The sequence below is a fragment of the Parus major genome, chromosome 2 (assembly GCF_001522545.3).
Source record: "Parus major isolate Abel chromosome 2, Parus_major1.1, whole genome shotgun sequence".
Classification (NCBI taxonomy): domain Eukaryota; kingdom Metazoa; phylum Chordata; class Aves; order Passeriformes; family Paridae; genus Parus; species Parus major.
The window spans coordinates 54,639,884-54,665,451 of NC_031769.1; the positions used below are offsets into that span (position 1 = coordinate 54,639,884).

Consider the following 25,568-nt stretch of genomic DNA (forward strand, 5'->3'; position numbering starts at 1 on the left):
GGTTTAATCTCTAAAGATGGCAAGAAACATGCTGTGAACATCCTTTATGAATAGAGCTATTGTTCTATGAGAAAATGATAAGATAACTCAAATGACCAAATAAAAAAAGAATCTCGCCTATTGACAAGGTCTGTCTAGCATGATGCATGTAGATCAGAGGCCTGTTCAAAGCTACAGCAACCAGCATTCCTGACATCTCAAATGATGTAAGATTGCCTATAATATACTCCCCTTATAAGGTTAGATTTAGTAAATAACAATTTTAATGATAGAGAGTCTGAGTATCTCTCTCTTCATTGTTGCATGCTAGCACCTTCTGCAAAACAGTGATAAAGTAAACTATAGGTAGAGTCTTTTTCAATTTGAAATTAGGAGTCTACAGCTACAATTCTGTACATCTAACTTGGGATCATACTTGTAGCCTACTTGAGGTACCCTCTACAATGTATTAAAATAGAGCAGGTTCGCCCTGTTCTCATATCAAGAGCGTTTAGTCTGTGGAATCCAGGGTGTCTCCTTTTATCAGGAGGATTAAGGTAATATCTTAATTATGGTAATATCTTCGAAAGATAAATGTCTGCCAAGGAAAGCAGAAACCCTTCTGGAATAGAAAGAAGACTTCTTCCTCCAAATTATTATAACTTTGACATTATGGGGATTTCAGATAAAAAAACATAGAAAACGGAGCAACAGTTCTTTACCAGAAAATAGAACAGAACAGAGCAAGCAACAACACGGTAACAGAAACTTCAACCCACTCCGCTTTTTCCCTCTGGGTGTAGCTGTGAACGCTGCTGGCAGCGGGCACTGGGATGCGAGCCCGGAGCTTCCATGGGACGGGAGCCGGGAGCGCTCCGTCTTTGGACAGGTTACCGCAAACCCACGCTGGTGGCGGGACGTCTCAATGCTGGCTGGCAGCTGCTGCAAAATCTGAGTCTCTCTGGCAGTGGGTACAGGCAGGGAAGCAGGGAGAACTTGGCTGTAGCGCTGAGCTGCTGCGCAGAAAAAGAGCCGGGGAGACCGTGCGGCTCCTGGGGCACACCACAGCTTCCGGTCTCAGAGCGGCAGAGAAAAATCCCCACCAGCTAAAAATACCTGCCAAACCTCCGTTCCCCGCACCAAAAGGATTTCGTTAGTATGCTAGGGCTATCAGCCACCTCCCTTTAGCTCAATCACCGACCATCCATCCCCAAGGAGCCCCCCTCCCTCTTCTTCGCGATGACAATGGGAAAAGTTCTCTAAAAACCCATAATAGGTAATAATGTAGTAGGAAGTCCATTGTATCTGTTGTTTGTATTGCAGTAGTCCTGTAACACCCATGTGAATTTTTCTTGAGGCAGAGAAGACTCTTAAAGTGATCGAAGAGTGACAAATACGAGAACAAAAGGTATTGTGAGATGAAGCCTCAGCCTGTCCTCACTGTGAGCCCCTTACAGTCCCCAACTACCAGAATCCTGACACCTATACCAAATACATTTTAGCTGTGGCAGGGTTTGCTACCTCCTTGCCTCCTCTCTGGGTAGATGAGAAATGTGACAAGGGCCCATCAGAATGTCAAACACAACCAGACATCAGTGCTGAAATGAAGAATGTCAGGAGCAGGAAAGACCAAAGATCCATTCTCCAGAGAAGCTGCTCCATAGTGTGGGAGCTGTGCTGGACTGAAGTCCTATATCAGCCTGACAGCAAGGGAATGGGACTGGAAACTCCTTTAGGTTAGCTCCTTGGTCTGAGCACTGGCTTTGTCACACCTTGCTCTTAGACAACCAATTTTCCTTTGTCCATAGGACAGGCATTTGGACTCTGTTCCAGAGCTGTGCACGTAAATCCTGAGCACCTAACCCAGATACCTAGGGTCTGCACTTCCCCTAGTCATCCTCCCAGTAGTAAATATTGTACCAGAGAGCCATCTACAGAGCAGAGGTAGGGGATCAACTGTGTTCTGACATCCCTGTGGTGAAAACATTCAGCTGAGTTGCTTTTACACATGTTGTACACTAGGCTGTGCTTTGTCTCTACGTTTGCAGACAGTTAAATTTCTTATTACTTTGTCCTGAATAAACCACAGATTAACCCAGAATAATCCCCATTGATCTTACTGGGAGGCAATGTAGTAGGGTAACCAGACAATATTTTCCCCAGAGATTCATGTCAAGAATGATTATGGAATTTGCTGTGAGTTAACTAAAAGTAAAGCCCATATTGCAGGAAGAAGCAGCTGGCCTTAACAGTTCTGTATTTGATGAACACATGGCTTGAGCAGTTTTCAGTGAATTATTGTAGAGGTGGGACCTACAATACCTCTGCAATAGAAACGTGTCCCCTTTCAAACACACAGCAGCTGTTAGTCTCTTATTGCATGTTCTCCATGGTCCTGTCCTTAGTTGGAGGGGATACATGATGAGGTTTCCCTTCTTTGTGTAGGAGTGACTGGTGAGTTGCAGTCAGGAATGTTGTGTCCTCAGCTTTGGAGGAACCACTAGACACTAAATGTATCCTTTGGCATCATTAAAAGTTATAAAAGCTGATATTTTTCACAGTTTAATTGCTGCATTACCAGCTTCTGAGTGGGTTTTTTTGACGACACTGTCTCATTTCTTAACAATATTCACTTTGATAGTCCACCAAGGTTTCTTACCACTCATAATGGTGTTGGGTAGAAAGAAAAGCAAAACTATTAGTCTGAGTCTTGTGGAGAGAGAATCTGCCAGGAGTCTGAGCTGCCTCTCTTGCTATGGTGTTGGAGATACGAGTTATCTGACTCTTGAAACCTGATAGCTCTTTGCTTTCTGACCCAGGATTTCACTGGAAGACCTTTGTTGAAGGAAGCATTTTTATTCCTGCCAAATCTTTCATTCAGGAAGCATAGTCAGAATGAATGTGCTCTGTGGTTGTTGCTCTGTCCTTAAATTTCTTAAATTTGCCTAAAGGAGTGTGTCAGAGTTTAGACAATGGCCTTTCCCAAAGCTTTCTGAAGGAAGTAGATTTTTTTTTTTTTCCCCAAGAAGTAGAGGCCTGCAGAAATAGAATTGTCAGCCTGGGGGCAGAAGTGTTCATAACCTTTCATGGCCTTTGTAAGCCCATGTGCACATTCTGTGTGTTTTTCCTTGCATTGAGGGGTTTGCTTGCATTTATTTTGCAAGCTTATGTGAAGATGAGCAGGTATGCTCTGTACCTATTCAACATATTAATTGTATATCCAAGGATATTCAAGATATTAATTGTATATCCAAGGATATTCAAGATATTAATTGTATATCCAAGGATATTCAAGATATTCATTGTATATCCAAGGATATTCAAGAGTATGTTCAAGATAGATGTTAAAAGCTTTCTCAAGAGGAGTTAGAACTTGATAAAATAGCAAGAAACCTTGCAGTGTCTTGGTGTAAGGGTCTAAAACCTCTGCCTTAGGGTGATGACGTAAAAAAATATAATGCTATGCACTACAGTGCATTGCGAATTAAGGTCTGGTTTTGACACAGAAAATGTAAGGGGAAAAACTTGGGTTACCATAGTACAGGTTGTGAATTAAATAACCTATTTACTGGTCAGGATGCTGAGGCTCCAGCTACAGTGAGTCTTTCCTGCATAGAGATTCTTGAAATTTTATGCAACGGCATAATCCCTGGGATTCCCTGTATACTAAAACACACTAATGACTCAAAGGGAAAAATATGTATTTTAGTTAAACATAATCAGTGATCTGGTTTTGACTGCTGGTTTAATAAGGCCTCCTGGTGGAAACAGTGCTTTCACCAAAAAAGCAAATCGAAACTACAGAAACGAAATAAGCTGTTCACATTTTTAAAAGGAGGCCCAGCCGTTTGCTGTAGGTGTAGCAGTCAAAGATTCAGAAAGCTTTGAAAAACATATGTTAATTTCGGAAATGTTCTCCTTTTGTTCCTATTTATGTGACTGTACTTGAAGGTAAGAATGTTTCTGATTCTCCCTCCTTCTACTCCTTCTTTACTTCCCTGCCCACACACAAGGGTTGAACAAACTTTTCTTCACAGTTTAATTAGGTTAACATTGTGTGTGAATTCAGGAATCATGCCTCACATTCCCTGTGGTGGCCAGGGGCCTGTGACCACCATTGTTCTGACTTCGAGTAGCTGCTGCTTGGGCCTCAGCAGCAGCTTGAGCACTTTCTTTCTGCTAGTCTGCTGCAGCTGTCAAGTAAAAAGTTCATGCACCCTTTATGGGTATGAAAAATGAAATTACATTAAAGTATATGAAATGTTAGAGACTTAGAGACTTTGTATTAAATGTGAAGGGATGAGATATGTAATCTTGATTGCTGAGTAATCATTCTCCTAGTAGCATGCTCAAAATCGGTCTGGAAAAAGTTCATTTCTACTGTTATTTTACAATCTGAGCCTCAAAATGATTGCTTGTTGTGCTATTCTAGAAGAGGAAATGAAAAGTCTCCCTGAAATTATTAATTCATCAGGCCACCTTCCTGTAAGGCAGTGCCTCCTGCAGGAGCTGTCTCTGGACACATAATCCTGTGACCATCTCAGCTTTCTTGGGGGAGGCCTCTGAGCACTTTGTCACAGCAGAAGCCTGTATCCTTTTGTAGTACATTCTGATTCTGTGTAGAGATAATTTCCTCATTTTGAGAAATGCTTCATTTATTTTCAGGATTGTCTTGCCCCATGCATTCACTTTTCCACAAATGGCAAAAGCTCCAACTGGCATAAGGATGAAATTTTCTTTAGAAGCTGAAGCTTCTGATTTGAAATCTTCTGGTGCTCATTTGAAACAGTGGGTCACCTTTTCTTTTGAGCCCCCCCATTTTCATACATTTGAGCACTCTCCATATTAATCTACAGTTCTGTAAAAGAAAATCTTTGGGAGAAGTTGTTGGGATTTGCGATTTGCTAGTGGAGCTGCTAAGAGAATTTGTTAATTAGAAAGCAAGTAGAATATTCCCATATGCTGTAGTATCTCACAAGGAGGCATCTTCTTGATATACATGTGTTAGGTTGCCTTTCTGGTGGTATGAAAATACTTGTCCAAAATATATTCAGTAGTTCCTGAGCTTAATCCAGGAACTAGGAAATTACTGGGAGCTGTGTTCTCATGTACCTTTATGAGGAAACCAGTAATGCAAAGAAGTAAAAGTTATCTATTGTGGAACTATATTTAATGACAGTTTGTACTCCTTAGGTAAAACTTGACAAGTACTTGTTAATTGTAATTTGATTTATTTCCATCTATCTATCTATCTATCTATCTATCTATCTATCTATCTATCTATCCATCTATCCATCCATCTATCCATCTATCCCTCTATCATCTACCTACCTACCTACCTACCTACCTACCTACCTACCTACCTACCTATCTCGCTGTATCTATCTATAGGTGCAGAGATACAATTGCTCAAACTGTTCCTCAGAGGTTTTTTGTTTTCTCATCACATCACATTTCAAAATTTCAAACTGAATAGTCTACAATTTGAATTGCTCTTAAAATTTATTAGTGTTGGTACTTATTATCAACAGATATAATCTGTTGGTAGATTGCAATCATCCTTATGTACATCTTTCTCATTTACAGCTACATGTGAGAAGAATGCATGAGAGAGTTTCTGTATCACCTGTTGTTTGTTGAGAAGTCATTATTCTCAAGCATGTGCAAGTAATTGTACCATATAGGACACAAAATAATTCTAACATGATAAAGAATATACAAATGCCTTTCCACAAATTCGTGCTGATGACTTCTTTGTACTTTCATGGCAAAAGTTGATCGTGTTCGATCTTCTTTTTATCAGAAGCACCACATTGCCCATAACAATTTTTGTAGTATTTGCATTAATTCTGCAACTCTATAGCAGTAGAGCAGCTACTGTAGTGGTGCTCATACTTGCAGAAGCTTGAAATCACTGAAAATCTGTAGTGTAAGATATGTGCTTGAGAAGTCATGTCTTTCAAGTGTTAGCAAAGTCCCAACAACAGAAGTTCACGCTTAATAGGCAACATCTAACTCTGTCCTGTGCTTAGGACTGCAAGTCCTGCAGGCATGCTGCAGCACCCGAGTTACTGGGGCAGCAATAGTCCCTGTGTATCACACACATGCAGCTAGACCAAATTGTATCAAACAGTGCCTTTCACCGTGGTATTCACAAGTAACTTAAGCATGTGGTTTTTCTAACTTTGTATTTGTATTAAAAGGAAATGGTTTAGAAGCCTACTGTGGTAAAAGGCTGTGGTCTAACTGTCCTCAGCTAATCACCCATTCTCATCACAGTCCACCTCCTCTGAACCAGTTGTGACTGGTTCAGTTTATAGGGTTTTTCCACTACATAACCAAACCTTCCTGTAAACAAACACCCCAACACCCATAAACCTTCAAATCTACTTTTCCTCTTATTTGAGCTAAATAAATAAAAATTAAGATATTAGTAGGAGCAATGTATATTTGTATAAACAACTTCAGGGAAATGTGAGCTGTTGGAAGGTGTAAAACCTTCAACCAAGCACTTGAAAAATGCCAGAAACCAAGAGGTGATGGTTTAGGGTCGCATATAGGCAGGAGGTTTGCTGTGTTTTCTCTCTTCTTCTGAACTGCAGGGACAATATCTTTCAGTTTTATGTAGGAGACACAAAGAGTAGATTTGGGGATCATAAAGTGAGAGATCTTTAATGCACTCAAGCATTTGTCTAGCAGAGATAGAGGAGACCCATGTAATATCCAGGTAAAAACCATGATGCTACTGAAATCTACAGTTACTGTGTTCCAAAAATACCTTTGTGGCTGTTTTGTTTCACCTTGATTGGACCCAAACTTTAACAAATAATAGCATGGGATCCCAGATATCTCTCAAACAGAGTTTGACTGAAGACTAGAAATCACATCTTTCTTCACATTGAAGAGTAACGTGACTTTGAAGGCAGTATTTAGTTGCTTTGGTTTCAATATGCATATTCTAACATAGCTTGTAAGGTATGACATTAGTAAAATGGCTGTGGCTGTTAGAACTCAGCCTGGTGTATTTTCCTTCCCTTAGGATAGCATGAGCCCTAGAAGGCAGTCCTGTTATAACAACATTTCCCCTTGGCTTGGTTTAGCTGTTTTACAAAGCTTAGCTTTCTGTTTATAGCAGAAAAGATGCAACAAACTAGTATTTATTGTTCTATATAAAAGTGTTTCTATTAACACATTGAAGAGCAGAAAAGTGATGTTTTGAGGACCTTTGATTTCCTGAGAAATTTATATTAACAGAGAAATTAATCAGGTTTTCTAGACATATTTTTACAGGCTGTGGAAATGCTGGAGAACAAACACAGGCTTCATAAAGACAGCTGGAGGAAAGCTTTTATTGCCACCATCATTACAGACACAGTAAATGCAAATGTAAATGCTTCAGGGGCATTTCTCCAAAACCTAGGGCAGAGTTTTGCCCAAAACCAAGCAAGTGATTTATCCCAATATGTCCACTTCCTACCTTTCCACATAAATTTGAAAGGAATTGATTTGTGGAACTGGGAGATTAAAAGTTCAAGGTATCTGAGAATTTTTCTCCCGTTGTGAATATATTTTATCAGCGCTTCACATTTGCAGCTTTGCTCAGTTTTAAAAGGTGTCCTTAAATAAGGTGATGTTCAAGACCATTGTGATTGTTTACTTTTTTATTAAATTACAATGTGCAGATTTTCAGACCATGTCACAGTGCTGGTGGATTTCTTCAATTTCTGCACATGTACACCTTAGAATCTCTTTTATTCTCATCTGATTTCTTAATTCAAAATTCTTTTGTTCACTTTTAAAAATTTTGTTTAATTGTCTCTTAAAGCACACCACTTCAGAATAATTAATTCCAGATTTGTTGGATACATGAGAGTTGCAACAAATCAACAAAAGTAAAAATGAACCAAACCTGTGAATTTCCTGTACAGGAATGCTCCTAATAAAGCCTTAAATGCAGTGACAAAACACATCTGTGCTTTATATGTCAAAAGCCCAAGCTTCTGGATGCATGTCCACTTTTGACATGGCTACCTTCTTCATTTTGCAATACAGACTTGGATTAAAATGCATTATTCCTATTGCCCAGAAAAAAATTAGGAAAACTAGCCTGATATAAAAACACTAGCAGTAAAGCAAAACGAGCCCTTATGCACAAATACCAGAATATTATTTTGGATTTTTTTTTTCTGTTCCATCTAACACCAAGAGCAGGGGGGTCTATATGGATAAGCATACGGCAAAGTAAATTAAAGATCAATTTGTAGCCCTTTCTCAAAACAGCATTTATGCTTTCTTTCCTTGGTGCTTGGTTGAAGCCCACACTCTGTAGATGAAGAAGAGTATGACAAGATAGTACATGGAGCTCTTCAGAAGAAGGATGATATATATTAAATATGCTGTCCTGTGCATTAACTGATCTGTAACAAATATAAGACAGAAAAGTCACGTTTAATGTCAACATTGTATAGCATCCTAAAAAATGGGTAGAAATGGAACAATGTAGTCAATTTACTGCTGCAATTACATTGACACCAGAGTACACCATAAACACGTACAAGATCTGTTCTGCTCTTTAAGTGGGTTTGCACCTCTAATGAGTTCTAGACCTAGTGGGTTTCTTAGCACTAAACTGACTCTCAGTGTCACTGGGTTATTATTCCTTGTAAAGACAAGAGCATAACTATAGTGCTTCCAGCACTTGGTATGATGTTTGTTTAAATCCTTTTGTGTTGTATTTAATGTATTTCTCTTTGCTCGTGATTCTCTCTAAATACCATTCAAGACAAAAAAATTCTTTGTCCGAAGTTCTGGGCAATTGCTAGGCTGATGTAGCATCAGCAGAAGTGTTTAACTACTCCAAGTGTTTAAAAAAGTGGGGCTAAAAGCAGGCTAATAATCTAGTAGCCCAAACACCATCCGTAACATCTCAAAGCTACCTGTAAAGGCAGGAGAGCCCCTTATAAGAAGCTAGTTCTGAGTAGTGGTGAAAGGTTTTTGAGTTGCCAACCCCAGACTTGAAAGATTTCCTGTATACTGCTAAGAAAGATAATTTTTGGACTGTTCAGATCTTATGTAGCGATACCTAACTCTTGCATGATATGCATCACTTTCCCACATTTTAACACATTAAATTACCTCTATTGAAAACTGTTCTGCAGTCCTCTTCCTGAGGAGCAGTCTTCACAGAATCGACTGGAAAGAGAGTTAAAATGCCCTAGTTAGGTTTTTCTTTAATTTTAACAAACATGAATTGAGAAATAGGGGAAAAAAGAGGCTGGACACAAACAAGGCTGGGAAAATGCCCCAGTTAGTATTAAATAAAAAACAGGAGCCTTAAGATTAGTCTGCAAAGCAGATATCCACAAGTAGAATTAATTTGAAGAGAGAATTGGAAGAGGAGAAATGCTTGAAGAAGTGGCTGGGTATTTGTTGCCATAAGTGGAGATGTGTCTTTGCCCTTTCAGGAATGTGTCTGTTAGGCTGTTCCTGGGCAAAGTTTTTTATTTGGAAGAGTAGTCAGTTTGAGCACCTGACCTTGTCAGTGAAGGAGCTGAAGTCCATTTGCCTTCACAACCTACTGTTATCAGAAATGCAGAATAATTTATATTGGAAGAGACTTCATTTAATATGTTAATATGTTAATGGTTGTTCAACAACAAAGCATAATAATGAAGAGTGTATGATCTTAACTTTCCCTACTGGGAATCTTGGTGCTGCTTTTTTCTCTAAAATACATCCTTTTTGTTCTTGAAGTAGCAAATTTGAGTTTGTTCTTGTTTATGTTGTTTGTATGCATTGATACAAACATTAAGGACGTTTATATTGCATCTCTAAATACATCCTCCATATAAATAAAATACATTTTGAAGGTTGAAACATAATTGTTGTTTATGGCCATGAGCTCACTCATTGGAGTTGAGTTAATTTATAGTAAGCTAAGCAGAGGTAGATATGGAGAGAAGATTAATCTAAACCAATTTAGACAACTTTTCTTATAGATGATTTAAACAATTTGCATTGAGTATAAGCTACTTTTTCTTTAAAGTTGCATTGTCTTTCAGATTTGGCTTTCAACAATCAGAATCAATCTTTCCACAATTAAAAACAAAACCTTATTTTTATACATGGCTATTAACTTATTATTAATTTATTATTTCTGGATAGTGGGTAAGTAATATTTTTAAACTTGCTCTACATCCTCAGTAACCTCATTTTTAACTTCTTAGATTTTTATAGCTGTGATAATGTCAGGGGTTGTCAGAAGGACTTACACCTGTAAGATACAAGAAATAACACTTTTTCCAGAAACTTCTGTAAGATGGAAAGGAACAGACATGTTTCAGTGCAGATCTGTTGGAGCTGTGCTAGTTTACACCTGATGAGATTCATTACTTTAAAATAACTATTATTTTTCTGTAAAGCAATTTTTTCTATATCCAATGGGATGCTTATTTGGGGACCATAACAGGCTGAGTTACTTTTCCTGGTAAAACTTTGGGTAGTTTCACCAGTTGTGTACTTTAGCTATTGTGCCTAGGAGCACAGATGTTTTCATCAGTAATATAAAGCATTATTACTCTAATTTTATTGTAAAGAAAAATTATGTTTATAATAGTACATCCAATTACATTTTTAACATGTGGAATATACCTTGTGTTGACAGTGAAGCCTTTTCCTTTTCATGCTCATATTTGCAGTAGTATTTCTTGTCCTCATTCTCTGCTGGCACAGTTAACCAACTGGCAATTGAGTATTCATCCTCTTTTCTGGACAGCCAAGTGTCTCCTTTTACTATGTTGTCTGTTACCTCCTTTTTGTCTTCAGTCCATGTCACCTTAATAACTTCTGGGTAGAATTTCTCAATAAGGCAAACATAGGTTATCTGATCTTCATGTTTTTTCTGCAGGATTTCAGAGTTTGCTGGGGGAGAACTTTCTTTTTCTGGATGGGTTATTGGAGGGAGAAAATTAACAAAACAGAGAGCTGGAAGATCAGTAGTGTACAGCAAATAAATACACAGCCAAAAATACAAATTCTAAAGAGCAACATAATAAATGCCTTATTAACAAATATTAATACACTTGTAACAAATGTAAATGCTCTTTTGAGAAACATTAAGAAACTGAAATACTGTTGAATATACCAATAGCTGTTAATCTCACTTGAAACTGAGTTAGAAACCCTAAGGTGGCTATATCCCACAACCTTCCAAGCAGTACTGCTGTCAGAAAGTGTATTTGCCCTTTCAAGTCTCTGACAATTATTAAATAATAGTAATATTTCCTGAACTTCTTTTATTCAATAAGAGGAATTTAATATTGCTCTACAGTATTTATGCAAAAACAAGTACATTAAAATTTTGTCCACAGAATATTAAGCATAGACCACTTACCTTTAAAATCCTAGCAATTTTATGTCCCCAGTATAAGTCCCCACTGTTATATAATTAACATCAGCTATATCTATTAATTTTTTAAAAGCCAATATTAATTTTATGATATTTTTAGGGGGTGAGGGAAGGGAAGACAACAATGACTGCTCTGTTTTTAAGGCATTCCATGTATTTGCCAGGTGAAGATTTTTATCAAGACAGGAAAATGGAATCACAAAATGCCCTAGACACCAAAGATTGGCAGTGCCATTCAGCCCTACTAGATCTGTTTAAATTATTGAATTATCGCATCTGGAAATGAAAAACCAAAGCTAAACTAAAGCAGAAGAACATGCTATAGCTGGATAACATTTTCACATCTAAACAGCATATCTAGCCAGAGTTGTCTGCACAGGTGTTGTGCTTTGGGAACTATGCTCAGTATGAATATATATGTATATATTTTAAATTTAAAGTGAGCTGTTTCCACGAGCTTATTTGACATAAACTCCATTTCATTTGCCTCTCTGGATTATGCCTGGATGCTCTCTGGATTAGGAGGAGACAAAATCACCTTGATTTTGTCCACACTGAGATAGGTTTTGATATTATTTAAGTGGATAGTAAATTTAAGGGTCCGATTTAGGTAAATGTGAGCTTCTGCAGTGCTCACAATCATTTCTGTCCATGCTTAACTGCAATCGAAGGCTGAATACAATTTTCAAAACTGACTTTTGTTACATAGAAAGTACTGCTTAAGAGTATTGTTTTAAGGCAGCAGAGAACTTTTAGGTGTTCCCTTATCCCACTTTTTCTCTTGAATTTCTATATAAATCTCTGCCACTGAATTTGAGCAAGTAGATGCATGGGGTTTAAGTTTTAGTCTGACTGGTGCCGTTTTAATGCACTGGGAGAAAATACATTACTATAAAACTAATTTTTGCCAAAAAGCTCCACTTTTCTTTAAATGATCTGCCTGTTCTAGAGAAATCTTCTACATTGCATTCTCCCTGAAACAACTTACTGATCCATATTTCAAACTTGGTCCTTAAAGAGAAAGATGACCTGTCTACCTTTAAGAGGGTGTCTACCTTCCTTATATTAAGAATTGCCTTCATTTTAGAGAGGTCATTAAAATGACAATGTGGACTGAGTTCTGTTGTATCAGAAGTAAAGTTGCTGACAACTTTATAGCTCCCTAACATTAATTTAGGTGTTAATTTTATCTTCTGTATGCATCAGTCCTCCCAAGGACTGAAGATTAGAGCAATTTCTGAAGTTATCTATTTGTTGGCATATGTTCACAAGGCCATGAAGTAGCTCTTGGCCCAGTGTATTCTGCAAAGCTTCATGACTGTTTTAGATGTTTCTATTAGATTTTCTAAGTTTAGTAAGTTGTTCTAATTTTAGTACATTTAATTGCTTAGTTTGACATTCTGTCAGGATATCAAATCTAAATGGAGAGGCAAGAGAGTTTCTTCTAACTGCTAGCTCATCCTGCTCATTTTAGAGACTTCTGTTATGATGGAATAATTTCCACCTCTGGAATTGCCAACATCATTCCATTTATTGCACCCTAGGTGTGTAGCTTACATGAAACACCTAAATCATACCAAAATACTGAGGGAACACATTGCTTGAGTAATTGCTGCTGTCTTCATGCCTTGAAGCATCTCATGTACATATACGGGCAAATGGATGACAGTGGAGAATTGAAAAGAGTTAAGTTTTTCATCTATCTATCTATCTATCTATCTATCTATCTATCTATCTATCTATCTATCTATCTATCTATCTATCTATTTTTACTTGACAAAAAGTAGCTTTGCATGTTTCTGAAAAAAAAAGTATGAAAACTTGTAGAATTGGTTGTAGGTTTGATGTATTTTCAGGCTGTTCTGCAAACTCTTTGAAGTCAGTAAGACAGTTTGCACTGGCTTTTCTGGGTAAATTATCTGGTTCTTTCTAAGGAATTTTAAAGTAATGAACTTGAACTCCTCTGTCAGTTTTGATTTGGCTAAACATTGAAAACTATTGTGGTTTACCTTGTTAAACAGTTTTCTAAGGCAGAGGTATATTAGGATGTATATAGGTCTTACTTTTTCACGTAAAATATAGGTATGAGCAGATATTTCTTAAGCTAAGATTTGTCTTTTCTCTCATGTAACGATGCAGAGAGGCTGTAAAACACTGTTCAAACAAAATCCTGGAGTTAGGTTCATTACCAATGAGCTATTAAAAAATCAAGTTCAAAATATATGTTTAGATAGATTAGCTATCAAAAGTTTTCCTTAATTAAACTCCCCCACAGTTTCTTTGTAAGTATCTATAAATATGATTTATAAATAAGGTCACTGTGTTTATAAACTGAAATTTTAGTTCTCACTACTTGGATGATCCCACAAAATGGAGTTATTTTGTACTGACACTCAAAGCTCCTCTGTCCCACTTCAAGCCAGTGGGACTGGAGGGCACTCAGTGCACCCAGCTCATAAACAGGATTCTTGTCCTGCTTGACAGCGACTTCAGGGATTATAACTGATAACGATATAGTATAGTCCTGACCTATGGTGAGCTTTTCCAGATACCTTAAAGAGCTGTCAGCCTTCTTCCCAAAGCTTTCCCATTACAAAACTTTTAAAAACATAAGACTGTGAAAAAACTTACCAGAGACAATGAGCTTTGTGCCAGAACCAAACACTACATACTCACACTCTGGTACAGTCCTTTACAGAAACTGCTGTCTGAAGGACAGGATGACACACAAAGGTACCTGGACAAGCTCAAGAATTGGGCCCATGGGAACTTCATGAGGTTTAACAAGACCAAGGGCAAGGTGCTGCACCTGGGTTGGGATTACCCCCAGTACTGACAGGCTGGGGGATGAACAGATGGAGAGCAGCCCTGGGGAGAAGGACCTGGGGGTGCTGGTGTTTGGGAGGCTGGACATGACCCAGCCATGGGCACTCAGCCCAGAGAGACAAATGTTTCCTGGGCTGTATCAAAAACATGACAAGAAGAGCAAGGGAGGGGATTCTGTGCCTCTTCTTTTCTCTGATGAGACCCCACCTGCAGTGCTGAGACCAGCTCTGGGGTCCCCAGCACAGGACAGATGTGTTAGACCTGTTAGAGCAAGTCCAGAGCCAACACACTGATCAGACCTCTCCTATGAGGAAAGGCTGAGAGAACTGATATTGTTCAGCCTGGAGAAGAGAAGGCTTTGGAATTGCCTAATTGCTTCCTTCAGTACCTGAAGGGAGCCTACAAGAGAGGTGGAGACAATTTTTACAAGAGCATGTAGTGACAGGACAAGCAGGAACAGCTTCACACTGAGAGTAGGGTTATTCTAGATCTTAGGAAGAAATTCTTTACTGTGAGGGTGGTAAGCTACTGTAACAGAGAGTTCAGAAAAATCGTGAATGCCCCATCCCTGGAAGTGTTTAAGGCCAGGTTGGATGGAGCTCTGAGCAGCCTCACCTAGTGGAAAGTGTCCAGCACTGGAGTTTAAACTAGCTGATCTTTTAGGTCTCTTTCAACCTAAGCCATTCTATGATTCTACAATTTTGGCCAGAAAAGTACCAGATTCAACAACTATATTATGAACAATAAGATTCTCTTGATTTGGCTTCTTGAAAGTAGAATATTTGGATTCAATCTCAGTTAATGCTTCTATTCACAAAGACCCTTATCCTAAGTCCTGGTTTTCTCCATTTCTTAATGATTTTAAGTTCTTAAATGTGAAGTACCTACAGCCCTTTTACTCTAGTAATGGGTCAAAAGCCTCGGCCTCATAAAGACAAAATCCTACAGAATTAGATTTATGCTTGAAAAGAATTTATTTTAAACTGTATGTAGGAAAGGCATGGCAATTACCCAGTTAGGTTGGTAAGGGTTTTCACTAAAAACAACATGCTTATCATGTCACAGATATTTCCACTCAATTATAGGTATGATTTACAAAGTCCTTCTGGCATAAATCATACCAATTTGCTTGATAAGTTAATATAGGTTTATGTATTAACCTAGCTTAAAACACTTGGTAGAAGTACTTCCTTTGCCTTTTATTTGAATAGTTGTTCACTTCAGGATTATGTCATTTAAAGCACATGTGGGAAGTGGGAAAAAATGTATTTGTCTGCCACTTTCCATTAAAATTAATGTGTCTACAAGAAAGGCAAGAAAAGTTCACTTATTCATTAAGCAATTACTAAGCAGTAATTCACCAAAATTAATACTGAATAATTAATTAATTTGTTAAGCGGTTATTAAGTAATGAGAAGAAAATTTGGAGGTGCTAATTTATTTCAAATGCAAAGTGTTATGTATGTGACAAAATAATTACGAACACGTTATTTCACTTTTTCTAGCCTAATTCAAAAAGATTTTTTGCCAAGTCCACTTCATACTGCTCTTTGTATCTGTATTAAAAAGAGGTTTTCTTTTTTAATACTTAATTCTCAGCTTCTAGATTCCCTGAATTCCCTTGAATTCCCTCAGTACAGCTGGAGGAAAGAATGAGGTCTCTGTAAACTATTACACACCATTTTCCACCAGATTTCTAGGAGAACTATGATCAAAAGTGGATTGAAATAGCTTCTTTTCAGGCATGTTTGTGATCCTAACCCACTGCATTACAAATACCACAAGGATGAATATGGGAATGGCCAGCTGGGGAGGAAATCCTGCACAGTGAACAGTGCTGATTGAGGCTCTAAGTGGGCTGAGTGACCTCTGAGATAGTATAATACTCATGAATATGACCACTCCAAGCTCCCATAATTGTATTAACAATATAAATTCAACTTACCTGAGACAACAAGTTTTGTGCCTGAGCCAAACACCTTGTTATAATAGCCAATCACAGCAACTAAAGCCTTTACAATATCAGTGTGGCTCAGTTGTGTTTGTATGGGTAAGTAGTACTCTAAAGAAAATCAGATTGCTGTATAATCAATTTTTAGACCTTAGGAAAGTAAAGAAGGAGCAGTCACCTAAAATAAACTAAAGTTAAATAAAAAAAAGGGAAAAAAGGTGGAATTTTTGGAGGGCATATAAGTTGTTAAATGAACAGGATTCATCTAAATTAATTTGAGTCTTCTGAAAGCTTAGATGGACAGGTGGGGCAGATGGGGCACCTTAGCTCCATCTCTGCTTTATGGAAACAGGCAGCATCACCATAAGATTTATTTGATCAGATGTTGGCAAAGAAATTTGATCCTTATACATCCCCATAAGATCAGACCTAGAACTGGTGAATATTATGCAGAGATCTGAGGAGCATGAGACTATTGACCAATATTTTTGTTACCAGTAACATGAAGCAAAACTGCATCAATTGGAATCAAAATTCCCACTAACAAGATACACCATTTCCAGCTGGTCAAAATTAGGCAAACTATTTTCATCCAGGATGCTTAGCTGAGCCAAATTACAGGCAAGTATCACAGCACCTAGGGTTTACTTGAAGCAAAATACTTTGAGTTGTAGTAATAATTGATAATAATCAGTTTCTGCAAAAGTTAGGAAGAGAAAGCAGCCTTTCAACTCTGCCTATCTTCAAAGGTACAACTTACTGTTCTGGGCATATCTCAGATAACTCTCTAATTTTCATTCACAGTCAGATACAGTCCGAAAGAAAAATATTTTGCTATCCATAGAATATATGTAACACAGAGGTTGGACATACTATTTTCAGAGTGAATTAGGAGTATCACAAAGGTCAAATATGCATACTTAGAGATAAAAACCATTTTTCTTTTCTACAAATGCTGTCTTTGCCATATTTAAATTCATTTTTACATAGAAAATCATAATGGGATAAGATATAGGTCTCTGCTGCAACAGCTGTTGTGTTTCCTCCATTTCATGCATAAATACAGACCAATTACATTGTGTTCTGCAAATGCTGTTTAAGGGGGAAATCCTGAAAAGTATTCAGAATAGCAGATTTAGAGAAAGTTAAAATAACAGAGCACTTCTTGCCAGCCAATATCTAGCTGTATTGAAAAGTATTTCAGAAGTAGTCAAGTTTTACATTTGGTACTTACTTGAAACTCTAAGTTCAGTTCCACTTCCAAATATTTTGATGTCAGCATCCCACAGTCTGACAATGCTTATCAGTATCTCCTGCACTGCATTTTTCTTCCATAGGCTACAGAAAAAATCTCTCTGCTTTAGAGGCAGGTGATAAATCTGACTGAGCGCTATAGCTGAGTTTTCAACATTGACTAGAGTGCCGTTTCTAGAAATACCTTAATTTTTTTAGCAAGCAAAAAGTTCTGAAAATTTTTGGTCAGAGGCATGGATAGACAACGTTTTAAATTTCTCTGTAACTCTCCTCAGCAATTTGAAATTTGCCTTAATTATAGCCACCTTGATAATGTAATGTAGTTTCTGAGTAACATACTGTAGGCATTGCTATCTATATGCTTTATACTGAAAACAGCATTCATCCTTTCAATTGCACAGCTTCACCACAATTAAAAATAACACAAAAGCAAACCAGTTGCTTTCAGTAGGGCCAGGAACTAGACATTCATTACACTCTGGGAATTTTTCTTCCCAATCAATTTAGACCAGATCACTTCTGGCAATAAGAAATTTTTTATTTCTCACATGCTGTTCTGGGAGTTAGCTTTCAAGAAGTTTACTTTTGTTTCCTAGAACAGGATGAAACCATCCCAATATTTAAATCTACCTACCCAATTGGGACACCGTGCACAGTTTACAAACAAAATATGATTTATCAGGGAGAAATTAATTTTCCTCACAGTCTTTCATTCTTGATTATCTGAGAACCTGAATGATTCTGTGAAAATAAATTCAACGATAATGGTACTTACCAGAGACAATTAGCTTTGTTCCTGTGCCAAAGTATTTAATCCAGGTGCTCCACACTATGTTTTGACTTTGCAATAAGCAGGCATGCTCTCTTGATATACCATTGATGAAGAAGATCCCAATTTTTCAATCATTCGTGGGAGTCTGCATGAAGACCTGGTCCTTGGATGCTGGGAGGTTGTTGGGAATTTCAGCTGGATGTTCAGCCAATAGCTGATGTCCTTCAGAGAAAATCTCTTTTCTGAAGTGTTATAAATTTGTTAGATAACCCTTCCACTTAATGTCTTAGAATTAGATTATGGTTTTTCTTTGATTTTAGGCAACAAATAAGAACACAGAGTTCTGCATGTAAAAAAACCACGTACCTTCAGCTGAAAATCCTGCCCTTTACTAAAGGAGTACACCTACAATTACATGACATCAAGTACTACTTGCATGGAGTTCATTTTTCATTGTCTGAACACAGAAGGGGGAAAGGAGGGAGAGCCAAAAGCATTGTGAAGATGTCTGTGTGCTGCATGTTGCATTTTCTTGCCCCAAATAGGTGGTTATTGTCTGCCTATCTCTTGGAATCACTCCAGGCTTTGCTGCAGCAGCTCACTGGCAGCTTTTTATATAATAACTGGTGGGAGAAGGAGGCTTTGCCTTGCACAGGTTTTCTTATAAAGCAGCCCAAGATAACATCAGAGGAGTCACTACTCCTGTGACTGTCAATCAAACAGCCTGCACACTCAGTTTGGCGTATAAAATAAACAGAGTTAGAGTATTTCTGGGATCTCTTGTAGCATACTGACTGCAAAATTCTGTTGAGAAATTATTATTTGTGGCAAAAGGGAGGAACTAGAGGGTGAAGGTCTTTCAGCTGAAGTAGATATAAAAAACCCCAGTGGTCTAATTTGACATCTTCTGGACAGAAACATCCTAATCACAACCACAAATTAAGGGCAGGAGTGATATAGACAGAATGATGCTGGCTGGTGTTTTTCCTGCCATGACCTTGGACATGCAGTGTAGGAAGCCACCTATCTCAGTTCTGGACAGCAAGGGTTAATTTTTACAGTAGACAGGAGAGTGCATGGCTAGGACACAGAAGTTATTCTACATCACCTCACCTAATTGCTGAATGTGGGGCAAGAGAGTCTGTTCTGGGGGAGAAGGGGTTCCTTCTGGTCAGGTACATGTGGCAGAGGGTAATGCTGGTTCCAGGCTGGAGGGAGAAGTCAGCTAATGCCAATTTCAAGCAGTCATGTGGGAATTGTATTGATGTTGCACACTTCATTATTAACATTGTTCCTGTTATTGTCTGCTTTCTTATCTTATTGCTGTTTCCAGTAAATTGTTCTTATCTCAACCCATGATTTTCTCCTTCTGTGTCTTCAATTCTCCTCTCCAGCCTTCCACAAGGGAGTAAGGGAGCAAGCAAGTATAACATGGTTTGAAGAGTTTCAGTGGGAGCACCACACTGGGGAATCCCATTCCTAAACCATGAAAGACTTACTTGGTGTCCAAATGGAGTATAAACATTTGAGATAACAACAGACCTGTCCAGAGCTGGTTGAAAACAAATTTGATCCGGGCATTCATTATATTAAGCACGGAGCACCGGTTACAATTTTGCTTGTTCTGTTCTAACCCTATCTATACATACTCCTGTATGTGTGCCTTGCAGTGCTCTTTTCCAGAGCAGGGGGAAGAATCAGGGTTTCTTTGTTGATATATTGGGGGATATTAGCTAATGACATGACAGCATAGGGGTCAGTGAGGGACATTGGGATGTGTATTCAGTGTTGCTCTCCTTCGCTTACCTTGGGCACAATTTTTTTGGGTCTACTAATAATCATAGCCAGTTTGTGGAAGGAACAGGAGAGGATGATTTTCCCAAGATTTTTGCCCCCTTTTCCTGCTTCAGGCCTGTTACAACAGCTTTTGAGAATTTTGAATGTCTCTTGGGTGTTAAAGAAAGCATGTTACTGTTGCAAAATCTGCCAGGTCCCCTCAGTGTGGCCCATACCACACAGTGTGGCTTAGAGTCAGGACAGAGATTTATAGGGAGGTTTATTCAGAGATCTAACTTGAGGGTTGGTAGTCATGAGTGCCATGAAATGTAGGAGAAAATGGACCAGCTTTTGAAGGATTATTCTGCTTCAGTGTTTTGGAAGTTCACCCCTGAACCTCTGCAGCACCCTGGCAAAGGTATAACTTACTGCAATGTGCCCTGCCTACTCTTTACTGAACACAGTTCAATACCAGCAAATGCCCTCAGGAGGAAGAGGAGGAAAACAGACCAACAGGCACTGTAGCCACTCAAACTGCAGCTGAATGAGAGGAACAACCCATTCTAGCACAGAAGAATAAATCCAAGACAAAATCAGTTTGTTTAGTGAGGGATGAAGAATAGGGCTCTCACAACAGGAGGAAGAGGCAAGGCCAGAGATAAACACCTAATCCCTACCCCAGGTGAGCTGTGAGATATGTGAAAAGATTTCAGCTGCCAGTCAGCCAGTCAGGAAAGCCCCTGGTGAACCTGCCTGCTCTGATGCTGGGAAACCATGCCCCACAGTGTTAAAGTAGATGGTAGTGAAGCCAAGCATCTGAGATCCTTGCTCCAGGATCTGGGCATTGGCAAGGGGATTGAGAAGAGGACAGAAACTTTCAGCCCCTGGAGGCAACTCCTTTCAAGCAGAAGGGAAATGATTCTTTCATTCTCTCAAAGATGATCCAATAGGGTACCCAAGTAAGTGGAATGCCATGGAAAAAGGTATCCAGTACCTGGGAAAATTAGCTGTGCTGAAGGTAATCTGTAGGGATTCAAATAACAAACAGTCCCTTGTACACAATGTATGTGGCAGAAGTTTGTATGGAGCTTGCTATCCCTTGCAAGCCCTTTGGCATCCTTTGCATTGATGTCAATGAAAGAAGAAGAAACACTGCTTCAGGTGATTACTTGACTCCGACAATATGTTCATCTTTTTCCTCCCTACCAACCTGTGCCTCGTCTGTGGAAACACTGCCCAAGATTCCGGACAGACTCAAAAGATTCAAGCTTGTTAGCTTTTCTCTGCTAATGGCTCCTGCTGTACTGTAGGGATACACTGAAAATGGAAAGCTGATGTATGGAGTCCTATACAGTGTGCTGCAGAAGCAATTGGGGTACAGGGTGGATCAAGTCTGTTTGCAGAGCTGAAAGCTGTCTAGCTGGGTTTAGATATCACTGAATGAGAGAAATGGCCAGTGCCTGTCTCATGGATGGTTGCAAATGCTCTGTGGGAGTGGATGGAGAGAGGAAAAAGAACAATTGACAGCACAGAGGTAAATGCATCTGGACTGCTGAACTGTGGCAAGACATCACTGGCTGGGTTGAGAAGCTGGTTGGAGAAGTACATCCTGTAGAAGTACTGTAGGTGTAGCCAAGAGTTGGCTACAACAACAGACAGGTGGAACGGGCTGCCAAAATTAAGTGTCTGAGATGCATCTTGACTGGCAAGGATGAATTATTTCTGGCTCAGTGGGCCAATGACACCTCAGTTCATCAGGGAAAAGATGCAACACACTGATGTGTTCTTGATCAAGGGGTGGACCTAATCATGGACATTATCTTCCAGATTATCCACAACTGGAAAACATACGCTGCAATCAAGCAAGCCAAGAGGGTAAGGCCTCTGTGGTATGGAGAACCATAGTCAAAATATAAATACGGGGAGGTCTGGCAAATGGATTGTGTCACACTCCTGCAAACCCACCAAGGCAAGTGCTATGTTCTTACAGTAGGAAAAGCAACCACTGGATGGCTGGAGACGTACCCTGTGCCACACACCACTGACAAGACCACCATCTTGGGTCTTGGAAAGCAAATCCTGTGGTGACATAACACCCCAGAAAGAACTGAGTCAGACAACAGGACTCATTTTAAAAATGGCCTACAGACACCTGGGCCAGAGAGCACAGCATTGAGAGGGTGTATCATATTGTCTCTCATGAACCAACCTCTGAGAATGTTGATTGATATGATGGACTATTAAAAACCATATTAAAACCAATAGGTGGTGGGATTTTCAAACATTGGGATCTACATCTAGCAGAGGCCACCTAGTTAGTTAACATCAGAGGCTTTCCTAATTGAGCTTGCCCTGCCCCATCAAAGCCTCCACATATCAGAGAATGGGATAAAGTCCCCATGGTGCATATGAGGAATACATACTGGAGTAACCAGTTTGGATTAGTCCTGCCTCAAGCAAAGGCAAAGCCATCCATGGGACTGTTTTTGGTGAAGGACCTGGGTGCATATGGTGGGTAATGCAGAGGGATGGGGAAATGCAATTTGCTCATCAAGAGGATTTGATTTTCGGGTAAGAACAGTCTGTAATGTTGAACTGTATAATATTGGCTGCTGAATGACACTGGCACTGTATGCCATAACCATCATGGACAATGAGCATGGACTGCGCCTGATACACCAGTTGTGAGCTCCTGATGCAGCTTGTAACCACCCAACAGCACACCAGCCCTCCTGCCCTGGAAAACACCTAGGACAGATAAAACTAAGTCATGGACTAAATGAACTCAACAGACATCTTGGAGGGATGGCCATTGACTATAGGAATGGTACTCATGCTTTTGTATTCATATAGATACGTGGATATATGTACATAGCTGGAAGGTGTAGGATCTGAGTATGGGGTAGATGGTATAGAATAAGGAATGGATGATGTCCTGGTTTCAGACAAGACAGGGTTAATTTTTGCAGTAGTCAGGAGGGACACCTGTATTCTACACTGCCTTATGTCACTGCTGGGGGCAGGGGAGAAGGGGGTCTCTTTTGGTTGGGGTAACACGGCAGTGGTTTGTGTTTTACATGGCTCTGTGTGGTGAGTTCTTGTGCATGAATCATCACCTCTTCCTTGTACACTGTCTTTAGTATTGTTGCTGTTACTGTTCCTTTTCTTATCACACTGCTGTTTCCAGTGAATTGTTCTTATGTCAAACCACGATCTTTTCCTTTTGTGCCTTCAGTTCTCCTCTCTAGCTCACTGCAGGTGGGAGGGAGAAGGGGAAGTGGGAGTGAGGGAACAGCACAAGGTTTGGGGTGATTCAGTGGGAACACTAAATTGGGGAATACCATTCCTAAACCATGGCAATTTTATTTGTCTTAATATGAAGTGGAGGAAGGTAATCGTTATAAGCAGCACATCGTCAGCTCTGGTAGATCAGAGACTGTAAATCTCTAATTTAAACTGGTCTGTGTGGAATTTTGTGGTAACTGAATTAGAGTAGACAGGGCTTGCAGGTTTTCCAACAGCTTATAGTTGGTTACATGTACAGCAGGGAAGATTACATGGGGAAACTTTTCCTCAAAAGTGCTTGGCAGTGCAAGCACATCATTCCCATCACCGAGGTACTTCCTTCAGCACACTGTACTTCTTCTCTGCCTACTCCTTCCTATGGGAGAAAAGTGGCTGAACCAGAAGATTACTGCTTCTCTGTTTGCTCCCCTAAAGACCACCAGAATTATTCCATGGCTGTGTAAACAGCACCAAAGGAGTTTGTAAGTGTCCAGTATTTATATGTTAAGTTTTAAGTCAGTGAAGGCATCCTTTGCCCTTCAAATAGATGTGTGTTGAAGACAGGAGTGCTAATGATAAACCAGACTTTGAGAAGGACATTTATGTGGGGTTACCCGCTCTTTTGGAGTAGCAGAAAAAGGTTGGGCCTTCCAGCAGCTCACTCAGATGCAGTGAGAAGACTGGTGGAGTGGCACATTTACAGTCTTGTGGTTCAGATGTTGTGGGTGGGTTTTTTGCCTTGATGATCTTTGCATTTATATCACAGTGAGGATCCCAGTAGGCACAGTAGTAAGTAGCAGCATCATCTGGAATTACATCTTTTATTGTAAGAAAACACTGCTTCTGGACAGAACTTCTTTCAACCAAGTATCTGTTTGTTTGAAAGCCACTTTCAATGGTAACTTTGCTTCCTGAAACAAACAGAAGCCTCTGTGGAGCTTCACCCTCCTTCTGCTTGTACCAGTGTATGACAGTGCCATCAAAATTTTCCTGTAATGTTCGCATTTCACATGTCATCCGTGCACTTTTTTGGAACTTCGTGATAGATATAGGACTCTGCATGGGAATTTTCTGTGCAAATCCATCTAGGAAAGAGAAAAAGAGAAAAAAATTGTCATTAGCTGGAATTCAGGGATTTGGAAAGATGCCTGTTGCCAAGCCATGGGTGTCTTCAAGGAAAGGTAGAAAAATAAGGAAGTACTTACAAGACCAAGAGGCTGTGGCTACAAGCACTACCAGCAGCAGCATGTTTGCTTGTCACGCTTTGCTCTCACTGAGATTCAGAGGAGGATGAAAGGCACTCCAAATGGGAACTGTGTTGTATGGAAGGAGGGGGTGGCTCTCTTGAATGGTCTTCAGTGATGAATCTTCTGTGTGCAAGCAGATGGGGTGTTTTTGCAGAAAATCCTTTCCAGGCTGCCAAATATTAAAATAGGAGAAAAGGCTGTAGTCCTGTCTGCTTTTCAAGTAAATTCGGGAAATAATGATAAAATCCAAGGATTGTGGCCCTATAAAATTCTAGTCAAAGCAACTGAGGAAATGTTGCAAGCAAGAGCATGTTTAGATACGTGTGGTGGAGTGAAGGTTTCAGCCTGGATGTTACCCTGGTGGGCAGTGAGTGTGTCCCTCACCTGAGGGGTGCAGAGAGGTGTGCAGCAGGTGAGGACTGCCTTTTGCTGCTTCAGCTCAGTCACCTAGATGCAAGGTGCAGAAGTGCCCAGGGTGCTCCTGTGCTGGTAGTGCCCTCCACCAAAGCTGCAGACCATCAACCTGCAGTGACTGAACAGAAGACACAGAAGCTCAGCTGTGGGACTTGCCTTTCCTTTGGTTCGGGGTGTGGGAGGAAATGCACAGCCGCAGGATTTCAGTTTCATAGCTTAGCTGAGATGCAAACACTTCTTGGAAATGAGGCTGGAAAACAAAAGAGAACAGCTGTTGTCAACAGCCATTGCAGAGAGACATCTTGATGAATGGGTCTGATGCTGTGAGGTCTCCCCTGTGAACTCTGCTAAAAATTAAAATACTTCCTTTTCCACCCCTTTCATGATTTTCTGAAGCAGGAAAAACAATGTCTTGTTTCCCCAGCTGAGCCTGGGCTGTTGGTAGACAGGAGTAAAGACGGGTTACCTCGTTCCCCCTCCTGCTGGCACTTGACCACATACAGCACGCTGGTGGTAATCACGTTGCTGAGTGGTTTGGAAAGGTGCATGCGAATGCAGAGCTGTGAGGAGGGTCAGGCAAAGACAGACAACTGCCCCTGTGTGGGGGCAATCGAAATAATCCCCTTCTTCCCTACAAATAAATGTGGGAAGGCCTGT

The 25,568-nt window shown here is 39.7% G+C and overlaps 1 protein-coding gene across 1 annotated transcript; it reads right to left on the reverse strand.

Moving 5' to 3' along the window:
• Nucleotides 1–7,306: 7,306 nt before the first annotated feature.
• Nucleotides 7,307–25,338, reverse strand: LOC107200401 (immunoglobulin kappa light chain). The gene is made up of 7 exons (XM_033512014.1): nucleotides 24,882–25,338; nucleotides 24,456–24,666; nucleotides 24,021–24,335; nucleotides 16,158–16,202; nucleotides 10,630–10,920; nucleotides 9,115–9,171; nucleotides 7,307–8,396 (listed from the first exon to the last, which is right to left on the reverse strand). The coding sequence occupies exons 2-7, from the start codon at nucleotides 24,496–24,498 to the stop codon at nucleotides 8,263–8,265; spliced, it is 885 nt and encodes a 294-aa protein (XP_033367905.1). The 5' UTR covers nucleotides 24,499–24,666; nucleotides 24,882–25,338; the 3' UTR covers nucleotides 7,307–8,262.
• Nucleotides 25,339–25,568: the final 230 nt, after the last annotated feature.